This window comes from Benincasa hispida, chromosome 11 (genome assembly GCF_027475165.1).
Source record: "Benincasa hispida cultivar pf3 chromosome 11, pf3_genome.v1.1, whole genome shotgun sequence".
NCBI lineage: Eukaryota > Viridiplantae > Streptophyta > Magnoliopsida > Cucurbitales > Cucurbitaceae > Benincasa > Benincasa hispida.
Genome location: NC_143488.1, coordinates 76,173,504 through 76,192,915, shown reverse-complemented (window position 1 = coordinate 76,192,915; position 19,412 = coordinate 76,173,504). Strand labels below are relative to the sequence as shown.

General features: G+C 29.9%; 1 protein-coding gene across 1 annotated transcript; it reads right to left on the bottom strand.

Moving 5' to 3' along the window:
• Window positions 1–14,462: 14,462 nt before the first annotated feature.
• Window positions 14,463–16,464, bottom strand: LOC120091959 (Aha1 domain-containing protein). The gene is made up of 3 exons (XM_039050140.2): window positions 15,405–16,464; window positions 14,882–14,961; window positions 14,463–14,785 (listed from the first exon to the last, which is right to left on the bottom strand). Exons 1-3 carry the CDS (start codon window positions 16,287–16,289, stop codon window positions 14,692–14,694), a joined length of 1,059 nt encoding a protein of 352 aa, XP_038906068.1. The 5' UTR covers window positions 16,290–16,464; the 3' UTR covers window positions 14,463–14,691.
• Between the last annotated feature and the right edge of the window lie 2,948 nt (window positions 16,465–19,412).

The following is a 19,412-nucleotide window of genomic DNA, read 5'->3' as shown; positions in this document are numbered from 1 at the left end:
CTCATTATCGCTAACAAAGTGTAGTTACAATTGACTACAAAAGTAGGAGTAGTAATGCAATATTTTTTTTGGCAATTACTAACGAAGTTGTTTCATTGTAATTAAATGGTTAATTCCATATGATCTAAAAAAAATATTTTGAATGTAGAACAAACTAAAAAACTTGACTATAAAAACACTTTTAAGGAAATGGTATTTTATTTCAAAATCGTTTATATAAAAAGTGTTTAGAAAATATATTTTTGAAATTTTATTTCATAGATGATAGACATTTACATTTGGAAGAATCCGTCTTTGCAGGTTTCTTTTTCCCAAACTTGTTTCATACACTGTCTTTTCCTTCTAAAGTAAGCGATTGGGTATAATTTTTATGTAAATGTTTCTTTTATTGTATACAAAATATTTGTTAACTTTTGTATATTTTAATTGTGTTTTTTTTTTTAATTTCAAAAGTTCCATTTAAAATATATGGACCATTTTGAAACTTAGTCCAAACTATTAAAACTCAGCTCAAAGTATAATAATAAAAAATAGAGTAATTGCAATTGATAGCATTTTTAAGGATAATAACTAAGTGTATAACATCATTTTTAAAAAAAATTACAAATATAGCAAAATTTATCCTGAATAGATTTTTATCGTTGATAGACTCTTACCAACGATATGATCTATCATTGATAGACTCGTACCAACAATATGATCTATCATTGATAGACTATCTAAATTTTACCATATCTGTACTTTTTTTTCACATTATGTCATAGCTATTAATACTTTGGGTCTGATTACTATATTTGCAGTTATCCTTATTTTAAAAATTTGCTTCAAGCTTAGAAAATTATACTTGAAGATAAAATAGAATATTCAACATTACACACTGAGTAATTAAAATTTAATATGATTAACACCAAAGTTTTAAATGTCCATGTTAACAAAATCTTTGAGGTCTCAATTTGGTGAAATGTCATAAAATGTCTCAAAGATATATAAATATAATATTTTATTTTAAAAATATTTAAATTAACTAGTAAACTTTACCATTTTTTAAATAAAAAAATTCAAATTTATTATGGGTTAAATAATATCATTGTTCCTATTTTTATTATATTTTATTAAACTGTCTATTATATGATAAAAATATCGATTCACCTTTACATTAATGTCAAATTCATTAACGATCAAGAAATTTGAAGCCCTTTCATCGAAGAGTTTTGAAACCAAATTGACTTGGGGAGTTTTTCTAGATGCCTCAATTTATTATTATTGTTATTTATTTATTTATTTATTTATTTATTTTTATTATTATTATTATTTTAAGCAAGCCTCAATTATTATTGGATCCTACAACTTTTTTTTTTCAATATGATGACTCTTTTTAATGCTACCATAAAAGCATAAAAGAAAATCATTTTCATTTTTCCTGTCTATCGTCAATAAGGACATGATGGTTCCACCCTCAAATATTCCTTGTATTCACACAATTCATTATTGGTCCGCTTTTTTGTTTTTTTCTTTTTAATATATTTATGCTCTATTTAACCGTTCTTTATTATTATTATTTTTAATTGTAATTGTTTCCTCACAAATTCTTTATCATAGTTTTCATATTTTATAATTGTTGAGATCTCGTTCATGTTCATTATCGTTGTTAGTGCTTTTCCTGATTTGGTCTTACTTTCGAGCTGACATGCATAAAAAAACTTTGTACTAATATGGTGTCGAGTATAGATCAATTAAACACACACAAGAAATAAGATAAAAGCTCTCTTTGAAGATTACTTATTATGCTCTTTTGAGATTTTCGAATGAGGCTATTTATAGATCCTCCCTTTGACACTGGCTTTTGGTTACATGTAACGTCAACGAGGTTGTCTCCGATGCTCGAGGTTGCAGGGTGCTAGATTAGGTACAACTCAATTATTTCTCAATTGATGTATATTTATTGGCTCGACTGGTTGGCCTAAACTTCGAGGCATTAAGGATCCCCTATGCCTCGTCCCAGTGCCCAATGGGCTTGAGCCTGCCTGTGAATTTAAGTCTTGCCTTGAGTAACCCTCAATAATAATAAACATTTGAATATTAAACTAAGTTTTAAAGACGAACTACATTTTAAAAGCTATAATAAATGGAAGTGTGGTTTTTAAGCTCTATTTTCAAAAATTAAAAATTAAAAAAAATAAAAACAAAAACAAAAGAGTTATGAATATGAATGAGATAAGAACTCACCAAACTCACACAAGGGTTGCAAGATCAACTCAAGATAGAAACACAACAATATAAAGTTTGAATCACATTAAATTGTATTATATCTTCATCGCCATAAAATTAATGGTCGGAGAACAAGTGTGGTTTAAAATCCTTGGAACATATTTACTTAAATAAATAGTACTAAAAAGCTTTAAATAAATATATTTTTATTAAATTTAAATTTAAATATTAACATCAAATTTAAAAATGAAACTATATATATATATATATGAAATGTGTTGGATTCGGTTCAAAAGTTTGAAGCATAATTTTATAAAATAAAATATAAAAGGTTGAACAAATATTAGACATGAAATTAAAAAAAAAAAAAATAGATAAATTACAGTAAGATATTTTCATTTATAATTTTTAATGATCTTCGATAAAAATGAATTATCAATAATTTTAATAACTATATATACTTGAGATTCTTTTTAATAGGAAGATGTTGTATCTACTAGAATATTATGAAACTTTATATATTTTACAACTTTCTTTATTTTTTTAATAAAAAACTAACTGTTCAGAACAAAGACTAACATTCAATTCTATTAAATTTTACTTTAATGACAATTTTTACTTTTTCAAAATATTAACTAGAAATATTGTATTCGAATGAAAGGGAGCAAAAAAAAATAGTGAAATACAATTTTAAAATAATATCAATATATATTAGAAAGAATTATTAGATTATATTTACATGAGCAGACAATTACTTTTAAATAAAAAATATATAATAAAATAAATTAATTTATATGTTTAATCTTTTTTCTCATGGAAAAAGTTGAATGTTCATAAAATATTATGAAATTACTCATGTGGTACTTCATTGTATGATATATAAAATCCCCCTAAATAGGATAAAATGTCCGAAGACTCCTATCTTCCTAAGAAATGGGTCAAAAAAAAAAGAGAAAGATTGAAGCATGTAGAACGGATACCCGTAGCTGCGGAACTAACATCTTTATTAGAAAATCCTTTCAGTCGAGCTATTTCGTTCCGTCTCTTTTCCCAGACTGGAAAAGACGTACCTGTACTAGTTATCGTATCCACAGATAGGAATTAGTATGATAAAATATGATATATGATAAAGTGGTCATCTACGATTTTTTTTGGAAGAAAAAAATCCAAATATCCTTTTTAATAATATTTAAATATTCTCTTAAGAGAATTGGTAATTAGTTATAGAATCTTGATTCGATTGATTCTTTTTAACATCCATAAAATCTAACATTCCGATTATTTAAAGTTATTCATTGTTGTATGAAAAAATAAATTAAAAATGACACCTCTAATTTTGGAGAAAAAGAATTTTAAATAGTTTTTTATAGTTATATATTGAAAAAACTTGCAACTTCCTACGATCTAAACGTATCTCTTTATCTAGTAAAATAAAGTCCTAAATTCTCTTTAAAAAAAATGAAAAATTTTAGTTTCGGAGAAGTGTATAGTTATAATATGAATAAATTTGTATTTAAAAATGTCCCTCATATTTAATTTTTAAATATATGTATAAATGGATATTATTAACAATTTTTTATTATGCTTATCACTAGAATAATATAAAATTCATAACAAAATTTCTATAACTTCGTTAAACACTGCCCGATTTTTTTGTTCCTAAGTCATGTATTGTCAAAATTAGTGAAATAATATTAACGTAAACTAATTGATAGGAGAGGTAGGAATAAAATAAAATGGGATTATAGAGGGGAAAGATGATATTTGGTCGGAATTAAAAAATTAATAATAGAATTCAAATTTAAATCATGAGGAGGAATATCAACCGAACGTGATAAATTTATTTTATCATGCAATGGTAAAGGAAAAGAAACTGTTTACCCATCATTTTAGCATGTATTTTGTATCAATCTTTTTGTTTCTCTATTTTGGTTCCTCATTGTTAGTTTAAATTGTGAAATTTTGTCTAAAATAATTAACAGAGGGATGCTTCTCAGTGGTATGTTTGACGGTCTCCTTTTGGGTCTGATCCCAAGAGGTAAGGCTCATCCTTTTCACATAAATATCTACTTGCTTTTTTGTTGGTATGATGAATAAGTTCTACTCCAAATTCTATTTTATTTTTTTATTTGGAATGTTATTTAGCTCTCTCTTTTGTTAAAAAAAATAAGTGATAGAGATGCCATGGGACAGGGTGGGATTGGGATGACATTCCCCATCCCATCCCTGCTCCCCATTCCTGTGAAATTCTTCATCGGGATCGGGGCATTTTTCCTCATTATTTGTTTTTTTTTAAAAAAAAAATCAATTAATTTAAATCACTAATATGAGTAAATTTTAATTAAATAATTAACTTACTAAATTGTTGATTATGGTTAGTTTATTAACAATTTGAATTTAAAGATAAATTACTCAAGTTTTGGTCTAAAAAAGTTAATTAATCTTTTTTTAGTAGAAAGAAATAAATATAAATCAAATTATTCACATATATAATCTAAATTTAAACATTCTATTTAATCATATTCATTATCTTTCCCAATAAATAATCAAATTTAAAATTTAAATGTAATATTTATATAGAATAATAATACATAACATTGAATAAAATATGTAAAAGCTAATCGGGGCGGAGACGAGGAACGGGAAATCTTTTTCCCTCACTCCCTCCCCATTTCCCACCTAATTGGGAAATTCCCGTCTCGACTTGTAGGGTTCGTGTTCGTTGAGAAATTGGACATCTATACTAAGGGAATTCTTAGAAAAAGAATAAATAGTTGGATTTTTTTTTTCAAATGTGACGTGGGGGTTAGATTTATTATTATTAGTATTAGTATTATTTTGTCAAAATAAGGTTTGCTGTACGTGGAGTTGGAAAAATGGCAAAAGCAGTTACTGGCAATGGGAAGGGTAAAATATAAATTATAAAAAATTGTAAGGGCAAAAAGAAAAGTTAAAGATTTTCTGTAATCACCCCATTTAATATATTATTATATCTATATTATATTATAGATGTCTAAAAACGTTTTTTTTTTATTTTCTCGAGAAGGTGATCTTAAAATTCTTAAAAGTGATCCGAGCATCTTCAACGTTTCATATTTCCTTGATGATGATTTTGTTCTATCAAATGAAATAATCGAACCTCACATCATAAATAAAGAGGCAAAATGTCAAATATGAATGCTGACCATACATACAAAGCAGATATCAATAGAACAAAAAAAAAAAAAAAAAAAAGATCATTCCATTGGAGGTCTATCACGACATCGTGTCGTGTACCAGATATTTTTTTTAAACTATTATGGTTAGGAAAAGTATTTAGTGAAATAGGGTTGTTTCGAAAGTATTTAGAGATTTGTAGTTATTTTGAAGATTTCGACATTGGGAAAAGGTATGAAATATTATGTCGAGAGTTAAACCCTCGACCTAAAAAAAAATTAAAGAAGAAGTCGAGGGTTCAACTCTCGACCTACTTGAACGACATATCGAGGCTTCAACACTCGACCCACGCATGTCGAGGGTTCAACCCTCAACCTAATTAAAGTTGCTATATGTGCAGCGATTCGTCCCATTGGCGCAAGAGCATACATCCCGTCGGCTTCCACTCTTTGTTCCCCCTCTTTAATTTCCAACTCTCCCTGTTCCTAGCATCGTCCCAAATTAATTCTATGGGTCGAGTTTTCAAAACTCAACCTACAAGTTTTTAAGCTGCTCCCCCGTTCTCACTTCTCATTTCTCAAATCACACAGATTGCTTCTACCTTCTTCATTGCTCTCTATCTTCTTCAAAAAATTGTCTTATCTTCTTCTCCTTCGAAAAACTTTGCTCTCCGCCGAACCTCTTCTCTTTTGAAAACTTATAAAAAATCACTCCCTTTTTTGTTCTAAATCTTCTTCTTCCCCACGTTCGTCCATTAAATTGTGAAGTTTGTATATTTACTATCCAAAATTTCATTTTTTTTTAAATAATTGTAAATTTTGTTTCTATTCTCATACTATTATATTCTTTTTATAGTTTTTGTTGCTGTTTAGGAAACAAATAACATAAAAGAGGTAACGTTAACAAAATTATTATATTCTCATAATATTTTTTTCTTTTCATAGTTTTTGTTGTAGATCCATATTCTCATAATATTTTGTTTTTTTCATTTTTTTTTTTTTTTGTCGGATAACAAATAGCAAAGAAAAGAAAGACAAATGTCACTTTGGGGAAGAAAAATAAAACCACTATTAAATTTGTGAATTTACTGTTTATTTATTATTAGTTTTTTTATATTTAGTAAATCTATCATGTTAATTTGTTAGTAGTTGTTGAATTCAATAATATTTACATATTTATGTTAGTAGTTCTTTCTCTATTAATGTTAATCTTATTTATATTATGTTATACCAACATGTTAATCTTGTTTATATTTTATGTTTTTGTTTGTATTTAAGTATAGTTTATTGTTATGTTTAACAAGTTGATGTTTATGCTTTAATATTTTTAGTTTAATACAAAATTATTGTGATTTTTTTAAATATATTTGTAACATTCCGAATTTTAGGAAAATTTAAGTTAATTATCTAAAATTATCGGGTTTAAATTTCCCTTTCATTTGGAAAATTTAGATTAAATTGAAATAATTGAAAAACTTTTATTGATTAATTGAATTTAATTCATTAGATATTCGAACTGATTATCTTGAAAATATTGAATTTTGTTTCTCTTTGATTTTGGATTTTAGGACCAACTAATAAAAAAATTAAAGAGATAATTAATTTCACGTGGTTTAACTGATTTAAATATTTAGAAGAATTTAATTTGTATCAAATTGATGGATTTTATGCCTTTTTAATTTTGGTTTTTAAAGCCTAAATTAAGATAATTTGAAAAGTTAATTGATTTATAAATTTAATAGAATCTTTGGAGATTTTGGAGATATTGTGATAAAATATTTTATTTATCTTTTCAAAATTTGAAAAAGAAAAAAAGAATTGAGATTTTTTTTCCGAAATCAAATGAGAGTGAAAATGTCAAAAATTAGGGAGAAAGCAATTTAGTTTTTCAGCGACAACTTTCACAAAATTATCTATTTTCGGAGTTTGAACCGTTGGATTGTGCTCAAATTTGGTCAATCTGTTCGAGACATATGGAGTTTCATTTTGAATGGTTAGATCATTGTTTGAAGTATGGTTTGTTTGAATAAAATCTGTAAAACTAGAAATTCCCCTTCTCTCTCACTCTCGCAAACCCTCCTCATGCAAGACCCTCACTACTAATCGCAATCCTAAACAATTTATGCCGTCCGACAACAACTCCCGCTGCCTATCTATGGTAGCCACAAGCCGACGCGCCATCAGCCACCATTGCTCGATCTTTGTCGGAATCTTGAGAAAAACCTTGGGTAAGACTTATTTTCCTTATAATTTGGGAGGTGAAATTCACTCATCTAATTTTGGGTTAAATTAGTAACCTCTCTTTGATGTGAAACTTAGATTCAAGATTTAGAAGTTTTGAGGCATTAATCATCAAGCTAGGGACCATCTTTCTTTTTGCAGAAAATTGGTAAAGATCGGTAAGTTTTGGATAAGTTGTTGGTTGGTTGTTCTTTTGGATTGAGAGTAATAGTGGAAAATTAAGTTATTGATTTTGGATTTAATTCTTGATCAGATTGGCTAATTGAATCAAGTTTTGGAATTTGTCATGGATCAAGCCACAACTTTAGGTTGATTCAAATGTGCTCAAGAAGTTCTAAGGAGATTTTGTTCTGCGTTTTTTACCAAGTTGAGGTAAGTGATACTATTACCGGTGCGCCAGGCGACCTAGATTAGACCTATAAAGTTACTTGGTGAACTCTGGAGCATGATTTTGTTTGTCATTATGTTTTGCTAGTTGCATAGCAGATACAAGTATTATGAGCATGTTAAAATTTTTAGTCAGTACTGATATTATGTATGTGATGCATGAATAGACCAGTAGAGCGGTTTATTGTCTCGCCTTGACACATGTTATTATTATGTTTGACGGTATGCCTATGGGCCGCTAGACATGCGTGAACTAACAGGTTTACGTTCATGTTACTTTTATTTTCATGTTTCATATTTTGACGGCGAGGCTACGGGCCGCTAGACATGCGTGAACCGACAGGTTTACGTTCATGTTATTATCATGTTTTACGGTGTGCCTAAGGGGCCGCTAGACATGCGTGAGTCGATGGGTTCACGTTCATGTTATTATCAAGTTTGACGGTGTGCCTATGGGCCGCTAGACATGCGTGGGTCGACGGGTTCACGTTCACGTTATTATCATGTTTGACAGTGTGCCTACGGGCCGCTAGATATGCATTTCAAGGCAAGATAGTACGTCTTTTGGTATTCCTTTCATCATAAAAAACCGATGTAGCTGTATGAGCCACGGACTATCTTTCTTTGCTCGTGGATGCATAGCCTGATCCCGGTAATGGGATCACTTACTTAGTATTTTATACTCAACCTTTCTTAATTTATGTTTTTCAGGTAATGATAGGAACGGACCGGCGGGTGACAAGAGGATCCTGTGATTGTGCCATATGGGACATGTAAATCGCTTCCGCTCAGTTTACGTTTTTAAGCTATTTGAAAGTTTTGATTTGAAACTTAATGTTGGTCAAAATTTTATTGGTTTAAGTTTTTTTTCTTCTTCATTATTTTAGAGGCTCCGAACAAAGGTTTTACTTATTTTTTATTTATTTTGGAAAACTGTCTTTATTATTTTAATTAAATTTATTTTCCTCAATGGTCAAAATGTTTTGAATGTAAGTGTGTAATTATGAGTAACGACCCTTATCAGAGTACTCAAAAGGTCGGATCGTTACAATATTTCTTATGATATTTGATTTTTTGTAACATTAACTTTGAAAATATAGTTTAAAATAATTTTAAAAAGTTTAGTTTATTGTTATGTTTAAAAGTTGATGTTCATAAACCTTAATATTTTTAGTTTAATGCAAAATTATTGTGATATTTTTTAATATATTTCTTATGATATTTTATTTTTTCAATATTAAATTTGAAAAAATAGTTTTAAAAAGTTTACTTTATTGTTATATTTAAAAAGTTGATGTTTATAATTTAGAAACTTTGATATTTTTAGTTCAATACAAAATTATTGTGATTTTTTTAATATATTTCTTATAATATTTTATTTTATTTTTTAGTATTAAATTTGAAAAAATAGTTTTAAAAAGTTTACCTTATTGTTATATTTAAAAAATTATTGTTTATAGTTTAAAAACTTTAATATTTTTAGTTTAACAAATTATTGTGATTTTTTGTATATATTTCTTATGATATTTGATTTTTTTTTTAGTATTAACTTTGAAAAAATAGTTTTAAATAGTTTTAAAAAATTCAATTTGTTGTTATATTTAAAAATAGTTTTAAAAAGTTTACCTTATTGTGATTTTTAAATATATTTCTTATTGTGATTTTTATTTTGATTTGTTTTTGTTTAAGTTTGATAATTAGTAGAACAATTAGTAATGTATTGTTTGCCTTTTTTTTAGAAAATGACGGACAAATGTTTGGGATTTATGTTGCAAATGTTTGGGATTTATGTTGTTTACAAATAGTAATATGATTGATAGTATTGATGAAGTTGATTATGACCAACCACTAAGTGAGGGTTTGAGCATAAATGTGAACAGTGAAATTGTATTTGAACAATTCATTGAAATGATTGGGATGTCATTTAGTGTAGATATGGGAACAAATTTAGAAATAATATATAAACATCCTAATCTAGAACCATCATGATCAGTAAGGTTTATGTCATTCCCTATTCCGAATGAACAAACTATGAACTTGATGTTCTCAATCGCGATGTCACTCCCGAATTTAGTGCATTTGTATGTAAATGTAAATTGGATAGAGTTGGATATAAACTTGAATGCACCTTTTAGTCAATTTGAAGATCCAACTAAATGTATTGATCCTGATCTAGAGTCAGTTGCATCGCCATGTGATGATGAAGATATGACAGCTAACAATCAGTATAGAGATTTCAGAACAAAAACGGACGATGAATTTGAAGAGTTTGATTTTGATGGTCGTGAACATGAGTTACCTTCAAATACATTCAACGATTTGGATATGAATGTACTAGATAGCATTTGAGAATATGACCCAATTATAGCTCCTGTGGATGTTGACAATACTCAATTATATAAAGGGATGATTTGTCAAGACAAATAAATGTTGTTTTGCTATTAAATGTCATGCACCATATGAAGTTGTGGAATCGACACTAATGATTTGGGCAATTCGTTGTAACAAGTGGGAAGAATGTTGCAAATGGAGACTTCGTGCAATAAAGAATAAATTGCATAGCTTGTTCGAGATCAAGTATGATGAACAACATACATGTTTTTTATTTAGAACTGAGTCAAAGTCATGTGCAATTGGATTCATCAATTATTGCACTAGAGTTCTGTGATGTCGTAAGAGAAAAACCATCTATCAATGTGGCACAACTGTAGTCCGACATACAATCAAAGTTTGGATATCATGTTCCTTACCATAGGGTGTGGGAGAGCAAAATAAAAGCATTGGCTTAAAGTATCTGATGATTGGGATGAGTCTTACAAATTGTTACCTAGGTGGTTGTATATGGTTAAACAGACCAATCCTGAAGCACGTGTAGAATGGAGAGTGAAAGAAACACTCACTAAAGACCATGTTATCCTAACTTCTGTATTTTGGGCATTTGGTCCTTGTATAGAAGCTTTTAATAAATGTCGATAGATGTATTTTGGGCATTTGGTCCTTGTATAGAAGCTTTTAATAAATGTCGATGGATGGTACCCATTTTTATGAAAAATATCGAGGAAAATACATCAGTTGATTCGGTATGGTTTCTGAAACAGTTAGATAAATTGTAACACACAAAAAGGTAGGTTTAATTTCAGATCGACTTGGTAGCATCATCGCAGCAGTGAACAATCCAGCAAATGGTTCGATGGGACCAAAATGTCACCATCGTCAGCAACTTTAATAAAAAAGTACAAATTTAATACACTAAAAAAATATCGTGTCGGGTGTCAGTTTCAAATTCAAAAGTTTTAATAAAGCAATTGAAGATATCAAATGAATAAATCAGAGCTGTCTGAGTTTTTTTACAATATTGGTAGTTCAAGCACATGATTGAGGGTTGAGATACGGGTGGATGATGAAAAATCTATCAGGATGCATAAATGACATCCTCAAAAGAGCTTAAATGTTGCCGATAAATGCTCTTGCTCAAATAGCATTATTCAAGTGCGTAAATTATTTCAAGAAAAAGAGAGAATAAATAAGGGCTGCTTTGGAGCGTCAAGATAAATACACCCGGTAATATTATATATATATATATATATATATATATATATAAACAATTTGTTTCAAACATGTTTATAATACTAAGTGGAGTAAAAATTCAGGTACGCACACGAAAAAATTAATAAATGGGCTGCAAGATCTAGTAAACATGAAGTAGAGTCATATGATGGATATGAAGAGCGTTCAACATTCCATGCTCGTATTTTATGATAGTTTGCTCACATTTTAACATGAGCTACAAAGATTTGTTTAAGGACTACTATAAATTGTCAACGTATACTGAATATTACTCTCCTCAATTTTAACCTGTACCGCATGAAGATTACTAGATCACGTACCCTAATATGCCCGTCTTACATGTTAATCCATCGTTGTCGAGAAAACCTGATACACCAAAAGTTCACATTATCATAACGAGATGGATTGGACAAATTCACTCACTCGACAACAATGTAGAAGATAGTATCTTTTATTACTAAGATAGACTGCAGATAGTTAAGATTGGGAAATAAATAATTTTTTTTCATGTATATTTAATTAAGTGTGAATGATACTTTTATTGTAGATTTAATTTTTTATTATAATTTATAAAATTTACATTATTCTTTTAATTAAGTTATACATTATTTAATTAAAGTTGTACATTATTCTTCTAATTAAGTTATACATTATTTAATTGAGAAATAAATATTTTTTTTTCTTTCAGATCATAGCTTTAAACTAGGACCTATTGATCCTTCCATTCATCCATCGATCAGTTGTATGGCAATATCGTATGGAGTGATATATAATGAAAAATTAAAGGATCTAGGTTAAGTTTGATATGGTTAGGGATACAATTACGTGTGCTCGCCGAGGAAACCGTCATGAGATATGCACAAGTATATATACTACAGACATGAAGTTCGTGAGATAACTGGGTCTGTCAGGCTTGGGAGTGATTTCCAAACTACAACATGTACATGACGCTAAGTTAGCTAGACGAACTTACAATTCTCAATAAGTTATTTTAATTCAATTTAAGTTTGATATGACTGGTCTAGTTAATTCAGAATCTAAATTATCAATTTAAAAATTTAGGTGAAGAAACAAATTAACAAATTTTATGTGACTAGGATCGTCATACATGTAGTCAATACATGTTTAGAATGTTCCATCGTCTTGTAATACTAAACCCCTACAGCATGATATTGACTTATGACACTATCGTGCGAAGGTTATTGCAATTTGACAAGAATATCACTCAAGACTACATTAATTGATATAATAATACCACAAAGCGCTACGTTACTTGTAGATCATTTGGTAAATGAATGAATATTATCTAATTATTTTTAATTTTAAATTTATTTTAAATATGATCTAATTGTTTTATAATTCACAGAGATTGAACAACAGTATACTTCATGATGTTGCAAACAATAGTAGACTTCGTGATGTTGCGAACAATAGTAGACTTCGTGATGTTGCGAACAATAGTAGACTTCGTGATGTTGCGAATAATAGTAGACTCCGTGATGTTGCGAATAATAGTAGACTCCGTGATGTTGCGAATAATAGTAGACTCCGTGATGTTGCGAATGATCCAAATCAGATTCTTGCTTGCCACTCAAAGATACATTATATATACGATATACCTATGTTCCTCCAAAGATACATTATATGTACGATATACCTATGTTTCTTCAGAGATACATTATACTTACGAAGACATCCACCTTATAGGACCCATTGATTTTTGTAATTATGTTTATATAAATAAGATATTTTAATTTACACTTTATTATTTTTATGAGAATTTTTTTTAAAATTTAGTCTTTTTAAAGTTAAGAAGATGATTTAAAAAATAATAAAAAAAAAAAAAAGTTGAAATATTAAGATAACATTACAAAAAATGAAATATTAAAATAACATAATTGGAAAAAAAAAAAATGGAAGTCGAATCTTCGAAACTCTAACTTAGGTTTGTCGAATTTTGAAGACTCAACCACCTTTGTTGAGTTTTCGAGTACAATATTTTTATAAATAGTTTTCAAACTACAATATTTTTACAAATAGTTTTGAAAAATACAATATTATTCTAATTTTGCCAAGTGTACCAATATTAAAAAAAATTATAAATATATCAATCTTCACTTATATGACTTATCATTGTTACACTTCTACCAACAATATGATCTATCACTAATAAACTCCTATCAATGTTATTAACTATCATTGATAAATTTCATTGTATCTACAATTATATTTTACATTGTGCTATATCTATTAATATTTTAAGCTTGATTGCTAAAATACTGAAAAATATTAATAATAAAAATGGGCTACGAAAATTAAAAAAAAAAAATCACAATATAATTAAAAAAAATCATATTTACATACCAGTGAATTATATTTCAGGTTTTTCCAAAAACACTAAAAAAATAGATCAACCTTCAATCAAAAAAGGAAAAAGAATGGAGGTAGCAAAAAAACAAAAGCGCTAGATAACGAACAAAAGTATGTTCCAAGAAAATGTATACATGAAACCTGGAAGGTTGGGCACTGATAAAAATAAGTTTATCTGTTGACATAAATATATAGATTTTTCTAATTAAAATAACTGGACTTCTATGGAGTTGAAAGAAAGAAGACCAACAAAGGACTAACGCCATCACGACCTCCAATCAATTAAAATAAAACCCAAGCAAATCATTACAAAAAGGCTTTGTCAATGACGCTTATAAGAAGGTTTGAGCCTCTATTGGAGGCTTCAGAAGGTTTGGTTACACAATCATGAATGAAAAACCAAAATGTTAGCAGCATTAATCATAAATCAACTAAAGCTATTAAAGAGAGAAGAATGCAGTCATTAAACCCAAAAAAACATGGGATGAGATAAACATATATGCTTTGATGAGTTATAGAGAAAGAGACAGGATGTGATAAAAGAGATGACAATTGTGTCTCATTATATGTCTAAAGCTCAGTATCCAACAATGAATTTTGATTCTCAAATATGGATGGAAGATAACACAGACTATGAGAATAACACCATCATCTGATAATTGAAAAATGAAGCATTTCAAATCATTATCATTCATGAAGATATGCAAATGAAAAGCTTCTTCAGAAGCCAAAGGACTGGACTCTACTGTAAAACAGTACCCTATCATATTCCAAAGCCAAAAACTGCCCTGATCTTGTGGAAAATAAGATCCCGCCAGCCCCTCTCCGTGTTCTCCACTACAGTTGCGTTACCATATCTAATTCAAACCAAAAGATGAACGATGATCAGAAAAAACCAACTTTATAATGGTAAACAGATATCAATCATCAGCATAATGATAAGAAATACCAACCTGTCCTCCTCGGGCACGTCGGAATGTACCAACTTCACAATGGTAACCCCAGGCTCAGGCTCATCAAATGTCAATTTCACCTGTGCAGTGCACACTTTTCAGTACCAATTTAGCTTGATCATTCGTCAATTGATGATATGTTAGACTAATCGCCAGAACTCATTAGAAGAATCCATACTGGAAAATACCACCCTTGAAATACAATGTTACTGATATAATTTCATTAGTAATTGGATTGACTATAACAATTTCATAAACTTGATCAACTCTGGCCAGCTATAGTTTAAAGGGGAAGGTGCGACGATTACCAAGGTTTGGAGAGTTGGAGTAATTGCTAGAATTGGAAGTTACAGAAATGAAATGATTATGGGTTGCATCCGCATATTTTTACAGTCCAAATTATAAGTTCTTTAAAAGGAAAGATCATCAAAATTTACCAGTAATTGTTCCCTAAGGTATGGCAGAAAACAGAGCATTGAGAAGGATATGAGTAACGAAGAATAGAACAAAATTGAAAACGCACCGTGGAATGAATGCCATCAGGCCAGCTTCCGAATCTCCATTGTTGCACAATCAACTTCCCCTCTTCCAACTCCAAGTTCTTCCCAGTGACGGACCCATCAAATATACTGATCTGTCCACCGACTTCCTTGCTAATTTTAGCATTGCTCTGAGTGAATCCTTTCCATCTATTGTCATCCATGAGAATTTCAAACAAAATGTTAGCCCTACAACTAAACTTCTCAGTCAGAGTTATTGTCTTGAACCCTTTCTTAACTTTCTTCTTCTCTGCCGCCACTGCTGGCTTTGATGCCGCAGGAGCAGTTGCCGCCGCCGCCGCTGCAGCAGGAGCCGATTGATTACTCTTTGGCTCCACCTTTTTAGCCTCCAAATCATCCTTCGCAGGCCCACCCTTCGCCATACTCTGCACATACAACCTCACCTTCTCCAACACAATCGGCTTCCCTTTAGCCAACATAGCATCCTTCACTCTCTTCCCAAACGGCCCTTCGTCCTTAACAGAAACCCTAACTTCAGGATCCTCATCGGCATTCTCATCAGAAATATACGGAATTTCAACAAGCCCATCAACCTTCTGCAGAGATTCGCCGGCTGAATCCTTGGCCTCGCCTTCCCAAGAAAGAGTGACACTAAGTTCATAACCAGGAATGATCTTCCCCTTCCGAATATTGACATAAGCCTCTCCATCGACCTTGTCGACCTTCTTGGTCTTGATGAACAGGCCGCCCTCGCCGTCGAGAAGAGGGAGATTAGAGAGAAGCTTAGAGAGGAAATTGCGGGACCATTCAAGGCAATCGGTCTCGGCCCAGTGCCAGTTGTGGACATTGGTACCGTCGGGACGTTCTTCGACGATCCAGCGCTTGTCGCCCTCGCCGAACTTGGCCATTACCGGAAGTTGGGAGAAGGAAAATTACGTGGGAGAGATGGGAAAGAGAGATTCGGGGGAGTTTAGAGAGATCGAGGAGATTGGGAAATGAGGCAAAGGAGGAGGAAGAAATAAAAAGGAAAGGTTCTCGGCGTCGAAGTCTCTAGAACTATGACGGCACATCGTCGCTCGTTCCAAAAAAATAGGGTTTTTATTCATGAAAATATAATTTAGGTTGAAAAAAACTTTTTTTCTTTTTTTGGTAATATAACAATTTAGTTTTTTCTCAAAGAACAAAGAAACAATTTCGTTTTTGGCAATTTAATTTTTATACGGTCAATCTAATAATTTAATCCACAAATTTTAATAAATAACAATTTAACTCATGTTTAGGAAACATTTCATTCTTTATTTTTTGTTTTTGAAAATTAAGAAGGATTTTCTCTCATTTATGTATCTTTTTTTAAGTTGAATTTTTTTGCCAAATTTTAAAAGTAAAAACAATTATTTAAAAATTACTCTTTTTTTAGTTTTCAAATTTTTGTTTGATTTTTGAAAATATGAGCAATAAATAACTAAGAAATTTAGAGGTGAAAAAGTGTTTACATGATTAATTTTCAAGAACAAAAAACAAAAATCAATGCCCCGTTTGATAATCATTTCGTTTTTTGTTTTTTATTTTTTAAAATCAAGCTTATAGACACTACTTTCATCTCAAAAAAATTTCATTATCTTCTACCGATGGTTTAAAAAGTCGAACCAAAATTTGAGAATTAAAAAAGCAGGCCCCATTTTGTAAGGCGCCATTAGTAACCAATTTGATTTTTTGTTTTTGTTTTTGAAAATTAAGTATATTTCATCCATATTTTTTTCAATGATTTGCATATTTATTAAGTACAATGGTTGGATTCTTAACTAAATTCTAAAAACAAAACAACATTTTGAAAATTACTTTTTTTAGTTCTCAAATTTTGGCTTGGCTTTTTAAACCATTAGGGAAAGGTAGATAACAAAGGAAGAAATTTGGAGGTGAAAGTTGTGTTCATAGGCTTAATTTTCAAAAACAAAATGGTTACTAAATGGGCCTAAGCATTTTGTTTTTTCTTCTTTTTTTTGAAAATTAAGTCTATTTCATCCACATTTCTTACAATGATTTGCAGCTTTCTAAACTACAATGATTGAATTCTTAGCCAAATTCCAAAAACAAAAATAACTCTTTGAAAGCTACTTTTTTTAGTTCTCAAATTTTGGCTTGGTTTATTAAGCCATGGTGAAAAGTAGATAACAAAAGAAGAAATTTGGAGATAGAAGTAGTATCATATGCTTAATTTTCAAAAACAAAATGGTTACTGAATTGGGTCGTAGCTTTTAAAATTTTATATTTGTTTTTGAATTTTGGCTAAGAATAAACTATTGTACTTAGAAAAGATTAAATCATTATAAGGCATGAGGAGAAAATAAGCTTAATTTTAAAAAACAAAAAATCGAAATCGAAATAGTTACTAAAGGGGCCAAATGATTACCAAATCGACCTTAATCATTTACATAGAAATTTGTAAATGTTTATTCCTATGTTGGAAAATATTATTAAATTTAGGAAATCTTCTTGCACAATAGATCAACAAATTGAGTATGATCAAAATTGTTTATAAACTATAAAAGACCAACGGGGTGTTTGTTTCAAGGGTTGGGATTGGATGGATTAGGCATCTTAAGCCCAACCCTTCTTTAGGGCATGGATTTAGGAAGCTATCATTTTTCCATGCCTTTGAATAATGTTTACTATTTAAACCGAGTTACCCCTTTTTTTTTCTAATTTAATCTAGGAAGTACGTCGGCCAACCTCCAGACACTAAATTCGTTGACCACCGCGGTCAACTACCTTCGGCGAACACCGCCGGCCAACTTCGACACCATCTCTGACGACCGCTACCGGCCAACTCCAGTCGCCACCTCCTGCTACCGTCATTGCCACTACGTCCTCTACCAGCCAACTTTGGCCGCCACATTGGTGACCGTCGTCGGCCAACCTCCAGTTGCCACTGACCAATTCCGACCATCATCGACCAACCTCTAACAACCCCTTCTCCCCACACTGGCAAAGTTTTACCCACTAACTCCGTTGGCCACCCTCCGACTACCACTTCCAGCGACCGCCACCAACCAACCTTGAAAAATATTAATAAAAATACTCTTAGTATATAACAAACTAGACAAATTTGTATATATAAAAACACTTTTGAGAAAGAATTGCAATACATGTATGTTTTTTTTAATGAGTTTTTCTTAAGTGTTTAATTAAAAATGAATTTTTGAAAAATGTTTTTTTTCTAAGTCATTTCAAACATGCCAATCGACTTATATTTATTTAGGTTATATGTGTAGAACTATATATGTTTGAAAGCTCTAATTTAATTTAATAACATTTAAAAAAAATTTGTTGGTCAATTTAACTAGCTCGAAAACTTAAAATTATTTTTTAAACGTAAAGATTTAAAATGTTTAAAACTACTTAGCGATCAAACAAAAACTAAAACTCAAAATTTGTGACTTTTTATTTCCTCAAATGTAATTTGATAGAATAGTTTTTCAATCATTGAATTTAATATTAAAATACTAGTTTATTTCAATTTTAAGTCAACGTATTATGGTAAAAAAAAAAGTAATCATTTTCAAATTAGTTAAAGTGAAAAAAAATCTATGAAATTTTATTTCAAAATCTAGTAAGATTAAAATATAAAATTATTAAAATAGTAGATTAAATAAAATTATGATTTTAGTCCAAATCTCTATTTTAATTTTTTCAAAATATTATTCTAACTTTTTTAGTTTATTTTAAACTTAACTATATTAAAATAATTAAGATGACAAATTTAAACTAATCTAAAATTTAACCAATGATTAAATACAAGAAAATATTTCACAAACTAAATATTTATAAATTGCCCGGGAAAATTCTCCCGCTCTTGTCCCCGCCATTTATAAACTAAATATTTATAAGACGGGGACGGGGGCGGGGATTCCCCAGAAATGCGGCCTCTATAGGCCCATTCCCCGTTTTCCCACAGGATTCCCCATTTTTTTAATTAAAATTTTATTTAGATATTTAATATTTGGCTCCACAACACTATAAGTCTATACATT